This window comes from Micromys minutus, assembly GCF_963924665.1.
Source record: "Micromys minutus genome assembly, chromosome: 1".
NCBI lineage: Eukaryota > Metazoa > Chordata > Mammalia > Rodentia > Muridae > Micromys > Micromys minutus.
The window spans coordinates 259,638,322-259,654,812 of NC_137969.1; the positions used below are offsets into that span (position 1 = coordinate 259,638,322).

At 39.9% G+C, this 16,491-nt stretch overlaps 1 protein-coding gene across 1 annotated transcript in view; it reads right to left on the reverse strand.

The window, feature by feature from the left end:
* DNAH11 (dynein axonemal heavy chain 11) overlaps window positions 1-16,491 on the reverse strand; it is a gene marked incomplete at both ends in the record, with an annotated part of 271,279 nt that overhangs the window by 207,882 nt on the left and 46,906 nt on the right. The window contains 4 exons of the mRNA XM_080921133.1: window positions 360-443; window positions 1,378-1,536; window positions 11,898-11,984; window positions 12,085-12,201. Of these exons, the coding sequence (XP_080777259.1) occupies window positions 360-443; window positions 1,378-1,536; window positions 11,898-11,984; window positions 12,085-12,201 (447 nt within the window). The remainder of the gene's footprint in view (window positions 1-359; window positions 444-1,377; window positions 1,537-11,897; window positions 11,985-12,084; window positions 12,202-16,491) is intronic.

A 16,491-nucleotide genomic window follows, 5' to 3' on the forward strand; every position in this document is an offset into this window, starting at 1 on the left:
AAGCCAATGGGTTGGTGAAGAAACAAACAGAGGCTCAGCTTCTAAATCACAGCCCTAACCCTGATGCCCGCAGTCTCCCTCCCCTCTAGATGGCCATGGCAAGCAGGCGGTCAGAGCTGTCTCTCATACACCTACTAACCCGTAAAATCACGCACGAGTATGCTTATATCAACCCATTCACAGAAAGGCAGGCTTGAGGAGACGCACACGGGCCGAGAGTGGGAAAATACTGTCTCCCCTCATTCCCTTTGATGTAGATAAGCACGTAGAGTTCAATGCACCAGATACTAAGCAGGGGAAGAGGAAGAAGGGTGCTGGAGGAAAGATAAACAGCTCGGCCCGGCAGTTACGTAACTCACCTTGGCAAACCTTCTGAGCTCTGAGTCCATCTGCTCCACGTTAATCTGTCTCCACTGGGTTTCAGTCCAATTGTCAATGCTTCCCTGAAAATGCACGAGGAGATAAAAGTCTCAGTTTGGTGAAGATGGGCCTCACACAGCAAGATGTACAAACTGGGAGCATGCGGGGACTCTCTCGGCCAGGGAAAAGACAATTTTTTCAAAATATTAACTGCGCTTGTCAAAACTTCCTTATCACTAAAACAATTGTCAAAACTTGTCAAGCTTAAGGCTAAAACATCATGATATATTAATTTCTAGTAGCAGTAATAAATTTCACACAGTCAGCATCATTCCATCTTGCATTGTTTAAATAAATTGATAAGCATATTACTAAATAATAGGCTTCTAAATTCTACATGCTATTATAATTCTATAAAATAGGTTGCCAAAAGTCTTTATTATTATAAAAATCCCATTAACCAGTTTTGGTCATATTCATATATTTATTTATATTGCACATCTTGTTAATAGATTTTTACATGGCTTTCAGCTGACCTAAGGAATTTATGTAGGATGTATATTTTTTAAACTTCTAATATATAACCTTTTGATATTAATCAAAAGCAAATAAAATGTTTTCAGTAAGTTTCAATTTATATATGGATATAGAAAATGTGAACAGGGTGTCTGTGTGAGTTTGTATACACAGGCAACTGTATAGTTAACTCAGATTTATGTGTTAATTTTAAATTCATATTCTACATAATACCGCCAAAGGATCTGAGGTAGCCAGCTCATTGCAGGAGGCTTTACTCTGAACTATATGAAGGTAGAAATATCTGATTGTTGAGCAGAATCTTTCATTGACTGAGATCTATTAACCATAACTCTGGGAACAGGGTTGGGAGTGAAATCTGATCTGTGTTTATACGGTGAGACATGATGAGAAGCAAACAGACTGATCCAGACAATAATGCTGCATGTTTACTCAAAACGTTTACGAAGGAGGACTGTGCTGCCACGGAATCCATCTTACTCTAACGTAAATGATGACGTCCCAGAGCCCTTTGAGCAACGGGATTTCTCTGCGGCACAGCTTCATTGGTTTGTACTCTGGGAGAGCCACCTCAAAGAGTCGGGCACAGTTTTGCATCTGCTCCATCTCTTCCTCCAGAGCCTCGAGCTCCTGATTTGCCTGAGGAGGAAACACACATGCACACTGAAGCCACCATCCCTGGCTCTGCTACTGCAACGTTCAAACTGTAATTCTCAGAGGGAAACTTAAATAAAAACTAATTTATTAAAGCTTATCCCTTTGTGAAATATTTCTGTAGTTGACAGTGTCTTTCTTAGACTTTGTAGAAATAGAAAATCAGGAGTTGTACATTATTCTGACATTTTGGCAATTGTTCATTAATAGAAAGTACCACTTAGATAATGTCTACATGACCTCAGTCTGACAAAACTAGCAACTTCTCTTACGCATACATGTGTACCTTTCCTAGTTTGTAATAGAGTCCCTAACATTCTTCCTTTTTCTTTTCTTTTCTTTTGTTTCTTTCTTTCTTTTTTTCTTTTGAAATTTCAAAAAGCTTTATTGAATTCATCGGGGTTTATTTTTGTTTTGTTTTTTACTGATTTTGTTGGATATATTTAATTTATATTTCAAATGTTATTCCCTTTCCCAGATTCCCCTCCATACCCCTACCTCACCCCTCCCCCTCCTTCTATGAGGGTGTTTACCCCGCCTTCCCACCCTGGCATTCCCCTACACTGGGGCATCGAGCCTTGGCAGAACCAAGGGTTTTCCCTCCCATTGATGCCCAACAAGTTCATCCTCTGCTACATATACAGCTGGAACCATGGGTCTGTCCATGCGCACTCTTTAGATAGTGGTTTAGTCCCTGGAAGCTCTGCTTGGTATTGTTGTTCTTATGGGGTTGCAAACAATTCCAACTCCTTCAATTCTTTCTCTAACTCCTCCTGTTCTCAATCCAATGGTTGGCTGTGAGCATCTGCCTCTGTATTTGTCAGGCTCTGGCAGAGTCTCTCAGGAGACAGCTGTGTCAGGCTCCTGTCAGCAAGCACTTCTTGGTGTCAGCTATATTATATGGATTTGGTGGTTGAATATGGACTGGATCCCCAGGTGAGGCAGTCTCTGATGGCCTTTCCTTCAGTCTCTGTTCCAAACTTTGTCTTCATATTTCCTCCTGAGAATGTTTTTGTTCCCCCTTCTAAGAAGGACTAAAGCATCCACACTTTGGGCTTTCTTTTTCTTGAGCTCCATAAGGTCTGTGAAATTTTTCTTGTGTATTCTGAGATTTTTGGGCTAGTGTCAGATTATCAGTGAGTGTTTATCATGTGTGTTCTTTTGTGACTGGGTTACCTCACTCAGGATGATATTTTCTAGATCCATCCACTTGCCTAATAATTTCATGAAGTCATTGCTTTTAATAGCTAAGTATTACTCCATTGTGTAAATGTACTACATTTTCTGTATCCATTCCTCTCTTGAAGGACATCTGGATTCTTTTGAGGTTCTGGCTATTATAAATAAGGCTGCTATAAACATAGCGAAGAATGTGTCCTTGTATATTAGAGCATCTTTGGGGTATATGCCCATGAAGGGGTATTGAATTCTATCAAATGCTTTTTCAGCATCTAATGAGATGATCATGTGTTTTTTTTCTTTGAGTTTGTTTATGTAGTGGATTACATTGATGGATTTCCATATATTGACCCATCCCTACATCCCTGAGATGAAGCCTATTTGATCATGATGGAACATCATTTTGATGTGTTCTTTCGAGAATTTTATTGAGTATTTTTGAATTGATATTCATAAGGGAAACTGATCTGAAGTTTTCTTTGTTGGGTCTTTGTGTGCTTTAGGTATAAGCATAACTGTGGCTTCATTGAAGGAATTAGATAGTGTTCCTTCTGTTTCTATTTTGTGAGATAGTTTGGAGAGTATTGGTATTAGGTCTTCTATGAAGGGCTAATAGAATTCTGCACTAAATCCATCTGGTCCTGGGCTTATTTTGGTTAGGAGACTTTTTTAATGTCTGCTTCTATTTAGGGGTTATGAGAGTGTTTAGATGGTTTATTTGATCCCAATTTAATGTTGGTACCTAGTATTTGTCTAGAAAATTGTCCATTTCATCCAGATTTACAGTTTTGTTGAGTATAGGCTTTTGTAGTAGAATCTGATGATTTTTTAAAATTTTCTCAGTTTCTGTTGTTAAGTCTCCCTTTTCTTTTCTGATTTCGTTAATTTGGATACTCTCTGTACCCTCCTCTAGTTAGTCTGGCTAGGGGTTTATCAATCTTGTTGATTTTTTTCAAAGAATCAACTCCTGGTTTTGTTGTTTTTTGTATAGTTCTTTTTGTTTCCACTTGGTTGATTTCAGCTCCGAGTCTGATCATTTCCTGCCATCTACTCTACTTGGGTTCATTTGCTTCTTTTTGTTCTAGAGCTTTTGGGTGTGCTGTCACCTAAAGAGAGCTGCTAGTGTATGCTCTTTCCAGTTTCTTTTTAGAGGCACTCAGAGCTATGAGTTTTCCTCTTAGCACTGCTTTGTGTCTCATAAGTTTGGGTATGTTGTGTCATCATTTTCATTAATTTCTAAAAAGTCTTTAATTTCTTTATTTCTTCCTTGACCAAGTTATCATTGAGTAGAACATTGTTCAGCTTCCATGTGTATATGGGATTTATGTTGTTTTTGTTGTTATTGAAGACCAGTCTTAGTCCATGGTGATCTGATAGGATGTATGGGATTATTTCAATCTTCTTTTATCTGTTGAGGCCTGTTTTGTGACCGATTATGTAGTCAGTTTTGGAAACGGTACCATGAGGTACTGAGAAGAAGGTATATTCTTTTGTTTTAGGGTAAAATGTTTTATGGATATCTGTTAAACCATTTGGTTCATAACTTCTGTTAGTTTCACTACATCTCTGTTTAACTTGTTTCCATGATCTGTCCATTGATGACAGTACAGTTTTGGAGCCTCCCACTATTAGTGTGTGAGATGCAATGTGTGCTTAGAGCTTTAGAAAAGTTTCTTTTATGAAGGTAGGTGCCCTTGCATTTTGAGCATAGATATTCAGAACTGATATTTCATCTTGGTGGATTTTGCCTTTCAGGAGTATGATATGAAGTGTCCTTATTATTTTTTTTGATAACTTTTGGTTGAAAGTATATGTTATTCATAATTAGAATGGCTACTCCAGCTTGTTTCTTGGGACCATTTGCTTGGAAAATTGTTTTCCAGCCTTTTTAAAATTAGACATTCTCTGTATTTACATTTCAAATGTTATCACCTTTCTTTCCACTCCCATTCTTCCTCCCTCTCTCCTTGTTTCCATGAAGGGGCTCCCTCTCCTAACCACCCTCTCTCACCTCAGCATCTTGGCATTCCCCCACACTGGGAAACTTGCCTTCACTGAACCAAATGCCTCTTCTCCCATTGATGCCAGACAATGCTATTCTCTGCTACAAATGAAACTGGAGCCATGGGTCTCTCCATGTGGGCTCACTGGTTGATGTTTTAGTCCCTAGGAGCTAATGAAGGGTTTGATTGGTTGATGGTGTTGTTCTTCCCATGGGGTTGCAAACCCTTTCAGCTCTTTCAGTCCTTTCTCTAGCTCCTTCATTGAGGTCCATGTGTTCAGTCCAATGGTTAGCTGCAAGCATCCTCAACTGTATCTGACACAGCCTCTGTGGAGGCATCCATATATGGCTCCTGCCAGTAAACATTTTTTTGGCATCAGCAATATTGCTTGAGTTTGGTGACTGCATATGGGGTGGATTCCAAGGTGAGGCAGTTTCTAAGTTATCTTTTCTTCAATCCCTGCTCCTCTATTTGTCCCTGTATTTCTTCCTATGAGTGTTTTGTTTTCCCTTCTAAGAAGGACTGAGGAATCTGCCTTTCTAACCTTCCTTCTTTTTGAGCTTCATAAGGTTTGTGAATTATTTCTTGGGTATTCCAAACTTTTTGGGCTAGTATTCACTTAGCGAGTGTGTACCATGTGTGCTCTTTTGTGACTGGGTTACCTCACTCAGGATGATAGCTTCTAGTTCCATCCATTTACCTAGGAATTTCATGAAGTCATTGTTTCTAATAGCTGAGTAGTACTCCATTATGTATATGTACCACAATTTCTGTATCCATTCTTCTGTTGAAGGACATCTGGGTTCTTTCCAGCTTCTGGCTTTTATAAACAAGGCTGTTATAAACATAGTGGAGCATATGTCCTTGTTATATGTTCAAGTGTCTTGTGGGTATATGCTCAAGAGTGGTATAGCTGAGTCCTCAGGTAGTACTATGTCCAACTTTCTGAGTAACCAGGCTGATTTCCAGAGTGATTGTACCAGCTTGTAATCCCACCAACAATGGAGGAGTGTTCCTTTTTCTCCACATTCTTGCCAGCATCTGCTGTCATCTGAGATTTTGATCTTGACCATTCTGACTAGTGTAAGGTGGAATCTCAGGGTTGTTTTGACTTGCCTTTCCCTGATGACTAGGGATGTTGAACATTTTTTTAGGTGCTTCTCAGCCATTTGGTATTCCTCAGTTGAGAATTCTTTGTTTAGCTCTGTGCCCCATTTTTAATAGGATTATTTGATTCTCTGGAGGATAACTTCTTGAGTGCTTGTATATATTGGATATTAGCTCTCTATCAGATGTAGGATTGGTAAAGATCCTTTCCCAATCTGTTGGTTGCTGTTTTGTCCTTTTGACAGTGTTTTTTGACTTACAAAATCTTTGCAATATCATAGGGTCCCATTTGTCGATTTTTGAACTTAGAGCATAAGCCATTGGTGTTCTGTTCAGGAAAATTTACCTGTGCCTATGTGTTCTAAGCTCTTCCCTACTTTCTCTTCTATTAGTTTCAGTGTACCTGGTTTTATGCGGAGGTCTTTGTTCCACTTGGATTTGAGCTTTGCACAAGGAAATGAGAATGAATTGATTTGCATTCTTCTGCACGCTGACTGCCAGTTGAACCAGCACCATTGAGGTTGTGTTTCCTATATGCAGCAAAATGTTGGGTGCTCCTTACCTAACCAGTCTGTTAGCCTATGTCTTTTTATTAGGGTATTGAGTCCATTGATGTTGAGAGATATTAGGAACCAATGATTGTTGTTTCCTGTTATTTTGTTGTTAGAGGAGGTGGAACTATATCTGTATAGCTGTCTTCTTTTGGGTTAGGTAGTGGCCTCACCTGTGCTCTCAGATGTGTCAGGCTTATGACTTCTTAGTTTTATTGTGCAGCTGGTAATTTGCTCAAGGACAAGGGAAGTTCCAGGTCAGAAATTAGCTTTTTTAAAAATGTATTTATTTTACAAACCAATATCAATACTGGTATCTCCTAGTACATCCTCATGTGAGTCCTTACCCTTCCCATTCTAATTTTCTATTTTCTTTGATTTCTTAGCTTAACAAAACAACAACCAAAAGAAAGAAAGAAAGGAAGGAAGGAAGGAAGGAAGGAAGGAAGGAAGAAAGAAAGAGGAAGGGAAGGAGAGAGAGAGAGAGAGAGAGAGAGAGAGAGAGAGAGAGAGAGAGAGAAAGTGAGAACCCTCTATTTGTGGGTAATACATCATGCTTATGATCCCAGCATGCAAAAGGCTGAGGCAGGTGCGTCACTGGGAGTTCAGCCTGGACCACAGAGTAAGGCACTGGGAAGGAAGGAAGGAAGGAAGGAAGGAAGGAAGGAAGGAAGGAAGGAAGGAAACCTCTTCAACTTCAAAATGACCCTGTGGATGATCAGTAGTACAAGACACACTTGAATGCCCATGTCCAAGAACATCCAGAGTAAATTTATTCACACACACACCTGTGTTTTAATTCCACCTAATAGTCACCTTTGCCAAGGCTCAACCACTCCCCTGTCACAAAAAATAGCTAATGTTTTGCATCTAGTAAAAACTAGTTTATTTTCCCCTTTTTTGATGAGAAACTCTTAGTTTTATTTCTATGAACAGGGCACTATGTTCACAAAATGAACATAGCCACCCATAGTCTTTTGCCCTTCCTGCTGCTGTGTCTGCAAAGCTCACTCCATGTGCAGCCTCTGCTCTTGTGCTTACATTGCAACTTGACAGAAAATGCCCAACTTTGCAGAGAACTGATTTTGCTTTCTGTTTCATATTCCTTTCTGTCTTACTCCCAAGGTCCAGCAACAGAATTTCTTTAGTTTTTTTTTTTTTCCTTCTGCTTTTTAACATTAAAAACCAATGGTTGGTCTTTATATGTTCCATCAGTTTTAACCTTTTTGACAAGCAAATGTTTATCTATTATGTACATGTTTTAAAATATGCACCGGTTTAATATATGTATTTACTTTGTTTTTTTTGTTTTTTTTTTTTTTTTTTTTGGTGTGTAGTGAAAACACTTTCATGCACTCTTAAGAGATTTTTAAATATCAGAACATTGCCATTAGCCAGTTATATAATATGTTTGTGCCTCCATATATATGGGAAATTCCAAGACCCTGCCTTAGGTACTAAAAATCCAAGTATACTTAGTCCCCTATATAAAATAATACCACATTTGCATGTGATATGTGCATCTTCCCATGTACCTAAAAACACCCTATAGGTTATGTTTAATACCTAGCAAAATGTGAAGGAGCCACAAACAGCTGTTGTACCAGGTCATAATCACTACTTTAAAAGAATTTTCCCTGCCTGCTGACTAATATTTATGTCACTATGATGTACTGTCAACTTGATAAGATCCATAATCACCTAGAAGATAAACTGGGCCTGAGTTGTTGGATTGGGCTGAGGTAAAAAGACCTACCCTAAATGTGGATGGATGGCACATTTCATGGGCTGAATGTGAGCTGCGTCAGCAGCATCAGCACCTCTTAATCACGGAGACCAGCTGCCTCACGTTCCTGCCACTGTGATGGTCACTGTAGACCATCAGGCTGTGAGCCAAAACAAGCCTCTCTTAAATTAATCCTGGAGATATTTCATTACAACGATGAGAAAAACACCACATAGACTTACTATTTCTGGGGGAAAACTCTTTATGAAAAAAGTATGCATTTTATGCTGAACCTTTCAAGTTCTATGTTAATGTGCCTGTGGCCACAAGTTCTGGTTCTTTCTATACATACTCCCAGACCATTTCAGTTGTCACTCTGGTCACTCCTCCCATGGTCTGGTGGTACGTGGCTCTGTCCTGAAATGACATTTCACTCTGTTGTCCCCTTTTCTGGAGGCAAAGGCTCTGCGGGCACTATTTTCACCCCAGTTTTACATAATCCAGTGCGCCTGGATTTTATTCCTTCTCAGGATTTGGAAGGTGTCAGCAGAGACCCCTGGTTTCTGCGGTTGCTGAAGGATGTTCTTGCCTTCTTGACACTACTAATTCTGTCTGGTTTTATCTGGTCACCTTTGGTATTCTTCGGTTCACTTTGATGAAGCTAGACAGACTTTTACTTATCCTGACTGGGATTCACTCAGCTTCTTGAAGCCATGGATTTGTGCTCAATCCAGCTTTTGAGAAGCCCTGATCATTTTGTTCATTCTGTTTCTATGGCATAGGAGTAGGTACATCAGAATTCCTTTCCCTATGTTTCTTCTCTATTCTCCACTTCCTTACATCTATTCATTGCATTCTGAGTCACTTCTTCCTACATAACATGCACTTAACTAGCTTGTTCTCCTATCTACTGACTGGTACGTCTTAGGCAACTATAATTTTCATCTCCTTAAGTAACTGGTACTTTTCCAGAATCAACTGAACATTTTTGACAGACTCAAAACTAAACGCTGCTCATTTCCTTTTTAGCATGCTCATTTTTTTCTAGTATCTGAAAATCTTTACATGATTCTGTATCTCAAGATCTTTACATGATTCTGTATCTGAAGATCTTTACATGATTCTGTATCTGAAGATCGTTACATGGTTCTGTGTCTGAAGATCTTTACATGGTTCTATATATAAAGATCGTTACATGGTTCTGTGTCTGAAGATCTTTACATGGTTCTGTATCTGAAGATCTTTACATGGTTCTACATCTGGAGCTCCTGCTGACTCCCAGGTATGATGGTTACACATTGTTTGCTCCTCACTGGTATTTGACTAGCTTTGTTTGTTGTTCCCATGAGAGCCCTAGATCAAGATTGGGACCATGTTTTCCAGAGATTTGAATTGTCTTCTACTGGGTTCTACTTATGACTACTTCTGTTTCTTGGCTTTGAAAATTCCTTAATCCCTGGGAAGCATAAAGAGAACCTCTGATGCTCCTGACAATGGTCTCATCTTCCTTCATCTTACTCTGAGGCTTAGCAAAGGTCAACAGGAACCTCAGAGGCAGAGGCTCCTTATATAGGTTGTAGACTTTGGATGCACTTTCCTAGACCTACTTCAGTGAGTCTGTGATCATCTGTTCTGATATAAGCATCTACTTGCTGCAAAAGTGTCCATCTCAAAGCTGTAGTCTTCCAGTATGCTCATGAGTCTCTACAGCAACATAGATTTGCTATCTGCCTCCTTTCAAATACTCTATCCTGCTGATAAGAGATTTCTCTCACTTCCTTCTGAGCCTAGCACCAAAATTACAACTGTGCATCTCTGATGCATCCAGCATCTTTTAGGCAAGAGGACTCTTCACAGTCTGTATATTCTCCAAAGCCAACAGCTTTTTATCTTGAATAATTCCCCTATTTTATATACCCCATTTTTAGCTCTGAACAAACCCCAACAATTTACTGTGGGATCTCGCTGCAGAAAGAAAGGGTGGAAGGAAGAGAGGGAGGTAGTGAGGGAAGGAAGAAGGAAGGAAGAAAAAAGGAATCCACTCATTGTGGTCTATCGCCCACCTTATTCCTGAAGGTCAGTGGTAGTTTCCACCTGTTGAGTGAAATGACTGCAGTATAACCACCCAATGTCACTGCTGAATAAGAAAACCCATGCCTCTGGTTGAACCTGATTCTCCACGTACTGCATTTACAAGCTGAGAGAAGAGTATCCAGAAAATAATGAGAGGAAGGTAACTCGGCTCCACCCTGTTTGAAGTATCTGCTCCATGCCCTGACTGGAGGATAAGCACCTCTCGATTTGTAAGATGCAACAATAAGCTGCTACAGTGTGTGTGGAAGCGGCGAGATTCAATACATATCTGTCATAAATGTTTGCAGACAGCATATTGGTGAGTCAAGTTTTCCCATCCACAATCTGTTCAGACCACCTGGAGTTTAGATATAGTCTTTTAACAATCCTTTATTAACATATGCTAACTCACTCCTTCTCAATGAATATAAACTAACATTCTTCAGCCAAATGGAAGGCAGCAAGACTACAGAACTGTGTTTTCTGAACAGGGTTAAAAGCAATTAAGTTTCGATTCAAAGCCAGATTTGGAAAATGAGGTAGGAGCTATGTCAATTTGGACACCATTCTGAGGGAAAACACTATGCCAAGAATGGAGATAAAGCCCGAAGGAGAACCCAGAAGGATTCAAATGGGAACATTCTCACCCTCAGGGGGTCTTTTTTTTTTTTTTCTTTTTATCATTTGGACTGGTAGGTTAAGATCCTGATGTACTTTTCCTAACACAAAGAATCAAGTCTCTTATGAATCAAATGTGGGTTTGAGTTAACTCATATTTTTGGTTGTGAGCCTAGCCATTAACAACTGAGCCATCTCTTCAGCCCAGAGTTAATTCTTATAATAAAGTAACTCATGAAAAAACAAACAAGCATTGGATGACTCAGCAATATTTACACAGGCTTTCCCGTGGTTACAGCTGCGCTTAGTGGGCTGGAGGTGGAGGTGTTCATTGGTTGAGCATTTACTGGGTAGTGTACAAAGCTCCTGCACCAATCTCTACACTGGAAAACTACCACTTGGGAAGCAGCATCACTGTTAGAATTGATCATTTCTTTTAAAAGATTTAGATAGACAAAACTGTAATCCTATTTCTGAAACAAAAGAACTGTAATCAGAAAAGAAAAAAAAAGTAACTATACACTGATTTTTTCCTCATCTGGAAGGAGAAAAGATCAAGGCTATCTCATAGGACTACAGTGGTAATTATAATGCAATATGCTTTTAAAGTTTTTTTTCCTAATCTCTTCCTTACTGTGGTGTGTGTGTGCACATGTGTGTGTGTGTGTGTGTGTGTCCATCTTCACACATGCATTTTTCTGCTATTATGTTTATTGGAAATTGAACTCAAGGCCTCCCCAACTAGGTAAGCTCCCTCTATACCGATCTTTATCCTCGTCCACCGTTTGTTGGTATAACCAACTTACTCCAATCAGCCTTAAACTCACTCTGTCTCTAGGCAAGCCTTGGATTTTATGATCCTGCCTCAGTCTCACAAGCTGCCAGGATTCCAGGCCTGTGCCACCAAAGCTGGCTTGATAACATTCTTGACATATGGTAGGAGTTCACACAGTCTCTGTCATTTTCACTTGTGTGATTATGATGATGTTCAGAGGAAACACAATTCAAAATGATCTGATGTAGGAAAAGGAAGACTCCCTTTCTAACATGGCTACTGTTATGCACATGATACAGGCGAGAATGAATTACCTTATCAAGCACCGAGTATGGATTCTCTGCCTTAAACCCAAGAGGGGCATAGCTTCTGAATCTCTCTCTGAATTCTGCTTGCTTTTCCTGATCAGAGGACAAAAGTGAATGTCAATCAGATAGCTTGAATTATTCTTTTCAAACGTTCCTTAAAAACAAACAAACACAAACCCAGTAACCAACTCACATCAAACAAAATGCACTTTTTCCTTAGAAGAGTGACCTCCGCGTTTTGGAGTGGCGAGACTTCATGTCTGACCATGGCTGCAATCTTCTTGGTGGTTTCCCATCTTTCAGGTAATTCCTGTACAAGGATGCAATGGACGTCACTTCAGTTCCTGGAACAACTCAATCACATGAGGTCAAACATTCTCATTTCTTTAATCTCATCCAGGACATCTTTTGAAGTAAGCTGTGTAAATAGAACATATACTGCAGCGGTAAAGGGGGTTGGAGCCACGGTATCTTCCCTTCAGGCAGCAGAATCGCTTTCATGTTAGAACTGGCAGAAATCTTTCTAAATCAAGACTCATCTCCAAATCACTCTGCTGTTATGGGAATAAAATTAAAGAGTTGTATGGGGGGTGGGATGGGGGATGGGAGGATGGGGGTGTGTGTCTGTCAGTAAATTGTTTGCTGGGCAAGCTCCTAAATTCTGACTTTTAGCTAGTTATGACAGTATGGACCTGTAATCCTGGGTGGGGGGGAGGCTTGCAGGGGTGGGAGTGGGGGTGGGGGTAGAGGCACCAAGACAGGAGAATTCCTGGTTCTTGCTAGCTAGCTAGCCAAATGGGAGAACTTTAGATTCAGTGAGAGATCTTCTCTCAAAAATAAGTGATTAAGAAAAATAAGTATTATTTAAATGTGACTTACACATGTATGTGAAAAGATATGCATATGTGTACCCAGACACACACACAGTTAAAGTACATTTAGCATGACTTTACTGGTTTCTAAAAACCAAAAATATAAGTCAGGTAACTTTAGTAATTTAGTGGGCTTATTTAAAATAAAATAAAATAAAATAAAAGTCTTATTTTGAAACTTTGGGTAGGAAGAAGCTACAGTGTGACTCTATTTCTTCCTCTTGCCATGATTCACAACAGGGTATGAGCTGGCTCATGATGATGAGTTTTAGCACTAAAGTTGGTTCATTTTTGGCAAGGAGTAATTGTTGAAGGAATTTAAGAGTCAAAAGGGAAGGGAAGGTCAGTTCCTACCTGATGTTGAACAAAACCAGCATGAACAGTTGCAGCACCACCCCCACTCCACCATCCCTGTCTACAGTGCAAACAGGTGAAGAGCAACTCACTTTTTTTTTTTTTTTTTTTGAAGTGTTAGGATGTATAGTTGCCATGGAGAAGAACACCTGTGTCTAAGGACACTGAACTTGTTTTGTCATACAAAGCCATGCACCATGGCGTAGACATGACTTGTTAAGCCAAACTTTGAAATTCAAAGGCTTTGCTAACTACTTTGAAAGCCTCTGATGAACAAACCATTAACTGTGCTAGGTTCATGCAGTGCATGTATGGAGAAGGTACTCCAGAGATTACACACATCCTTTGACTTTAATTAGCATAGAGTCTCTAAAAGAAAATAAAAACTGCATGCACAGAGCTACTTAACACAGCATACTGTGCCAATGTTCCTCAGCAAGCCAACCAGTCATAGGTTAACACGGTTATAAAGCAATCTAGTGTCATGGCAGGAAACCCTCCAACTCAGGAGTCAACAGACTTGGGATCTAAAATAAGTTATCTATCTTAATTCCTCTCATCAAAGTCTTGTATCTTGTGGTTCTGTGTTCTATCCCTAGCATGATAGATATTGCTTGCCTATAATCCAATGATTCAGGAGGTGGAGGCCAGAAATGGGGAGGAAGGAAATTCATGGTGAACCTAAGCAACACAGTGAGTTCAAGGCCCAAGCGAACTATATCTATTATATATGTGTTAGGATATATCTCAAACAAGAACAAGAACACTACCCAGATTCAGCATTACTCGGCATCCCATCAGAAACCATGGCCAGGAAGCTAGGGAGGGCTATAGGAGACAACCCAGGCCCTTTATCTACCTGAAACACGGCAGACCTGCCACATGTTTGTAGATTTTAAACAACCTTTTATTTGATTCGAATACATTTTCTTAAAAACAGAAGGATTAAATAATGTCAAGAGTCTAATGGAGGGTATCAAACTCAGGGAGGAGGTAACTGAATGAGGGGCATAGTGGATGAGGGCTGGGAGAGATGGAGTTAATAAGATCTGTGATTAGAACCTCAGTGTTACTTCAGAGTAGACAACAGACAGGGCATGAAGAGGGATGAGGTAGCTGCTACTGTTATCTGGGGTAAGGGGTAGTAAGAACTGAATTAAAGTGAGAACGGAAATGCCAAAGACAGAACAGGCTGAAGGAGGACTGCACTTAGAGGCCTACTGCACATAGAGGCCTACTGCACACAGAGTATTACTGCACATAGAGGCCTACTACACACAGAGGATTACTGCACATAGAGGCCTACTACACACAGAGGATTACTGCACATAGAGGCCTACTGCACACAGAGGTCTACTGCACATAGAGGCCTACTGCACATGTACACAGAGGTCTACTGCACACAGAGGCCTAGTGCACACAGAGGACTATTACACATAGAGGACTGCTGTACATAGAAGCCTACTGCACACAGAGGTCTACTGCACATAGAGGCCTACTGCACACAGAGGCCTACTGCACACAGAGGCCTACTGCACATAGAGGTCTACTGCAAATAGAGGCCTACTGCACATAGAGGCCTACTGCACATGTACACAGAGGTCTACTGCACACAGAGGCCTACTGCACACAGAGGTCTACTGCACACAGAGGCCTACTGCACATAGAGGTCTACTGCACACAGAGGCCTAGTGCACACAGAGGACTATTACACATAGAGGACTGCTGTACACAGAGGCCTGCTGCACATAAAGACCTACTGCATATAGAGACCTACTGTATATAGAGGCCTATTGCACACAGAGTCCACCTTTACCTAGAGGTAAAGGCCCATGACCTTGGAATAACATTGTAACTCTCAAGAACACAACAAATATACCTCATGTCCACAGATAAATAGATGATAGGTAGATTGATAGATAGACAGACAGATAGATACCCTCAAACTGTCCAAGTTATTCAGTTAAAATTACACTTCAATTTATTTTCTCCTGATTAGCCTATTAGTAGCTTGCTTCTGTAACACTGAAAGTCTAATATTTTCAATATAATCAAACCTTGAGGGAGTCAAATGTGCATACTACAAATTCTGGACAAAATGGATAACTCCCCTCATTGATTAATTAAGCCATAACTGGCTTCTCTGTTAGATATATAGCAAGGTCCAAGATCTGACTCAAAGAACACCCGAAATCACCTTTAAGAAGAATTACTGGGCAGTGAGGTGAGTTAGAGGACAGAGTATTACCAAGACTGAGTTTGATCCCCATGACCCACAAGGTAGAGGAAACGAACCAAATTGTGACAATCATCCTCTGACCTCCAGACATGCACTACCTCCCAACATACATTGGAGAAAAAAATGCAAAAACTAAGTAAATTCCAAGATCTTTGTAGCAATGTTACTGTAGTTGTTTGGTCTCCCCATGTTGTTCTGAAGCTCAGTTCTGCTCAGTTTGCCTCCTTGCTGAGTCTAGCACCTTAGGAATGGTTTCATATAATACAGAATAATTCATACACAATAGCTCTCTGTGCCCTTTATGATCAAAGAGTACTTGTGACAATACATTGTTGTATTTTATCCTATTAAAAATGTATAACTAGGGTTGGAGAGATGGCTCAGTGATTAAGAGCACTGACTGCTCTTCCAGAGGTCCTGAGTTCAATTCCCAGCAACCAGATGGTAGCTCACAACCATCTGTAATGAGATCTGATGCCCTCTTATGGTGTGTCTGAAGACAGCTACAGTGTACTCACATACATAAAATAAATAAACAAATCTTTTTAAAAATGTATAACTATATAACTATATGCAACTATATAACTATATATAGTTATATATATATATATATATGTACATATGGGATATATCTATATATCTAAATAGATAGATAGATAGATAGATAGATAGATAAGATAGATAGATAGATAGATAGATAGATCTCAAATTGGTGAAAACCAATTGAGCAAATCTTCAAAAAGTCACAAGTAAAACTACTGTTGGGTAGAACTAAACTGAGAATTCACAACAGAGGAATCTCAAATGGCTGAGAAGCACCTAAAGAAATGTTCCAAGTCCTTTGTGATTAAAGAAATGCAAATCAAAAGAACCCTGAGATTCCACCCTACATCAATCAGAATGGCTAAGATCAAAACCTCAGGTGACAACACATGTTGGCAAGGATGTAGAGAAAGAGGAACACTCCTCCACTCCTGGTGGGACTGAAAACTGGTAGAACCACTCTGGAAATCGATTTGGAGGTTCCTCAGAAAATTGGAAATAGAGCTACCTAAGGACCCAGCAATACCACTCTTGGAAATGTACCCAAAAGATGCCCCACCATGCCACATGGCACTTATTCCACTATGTTCAT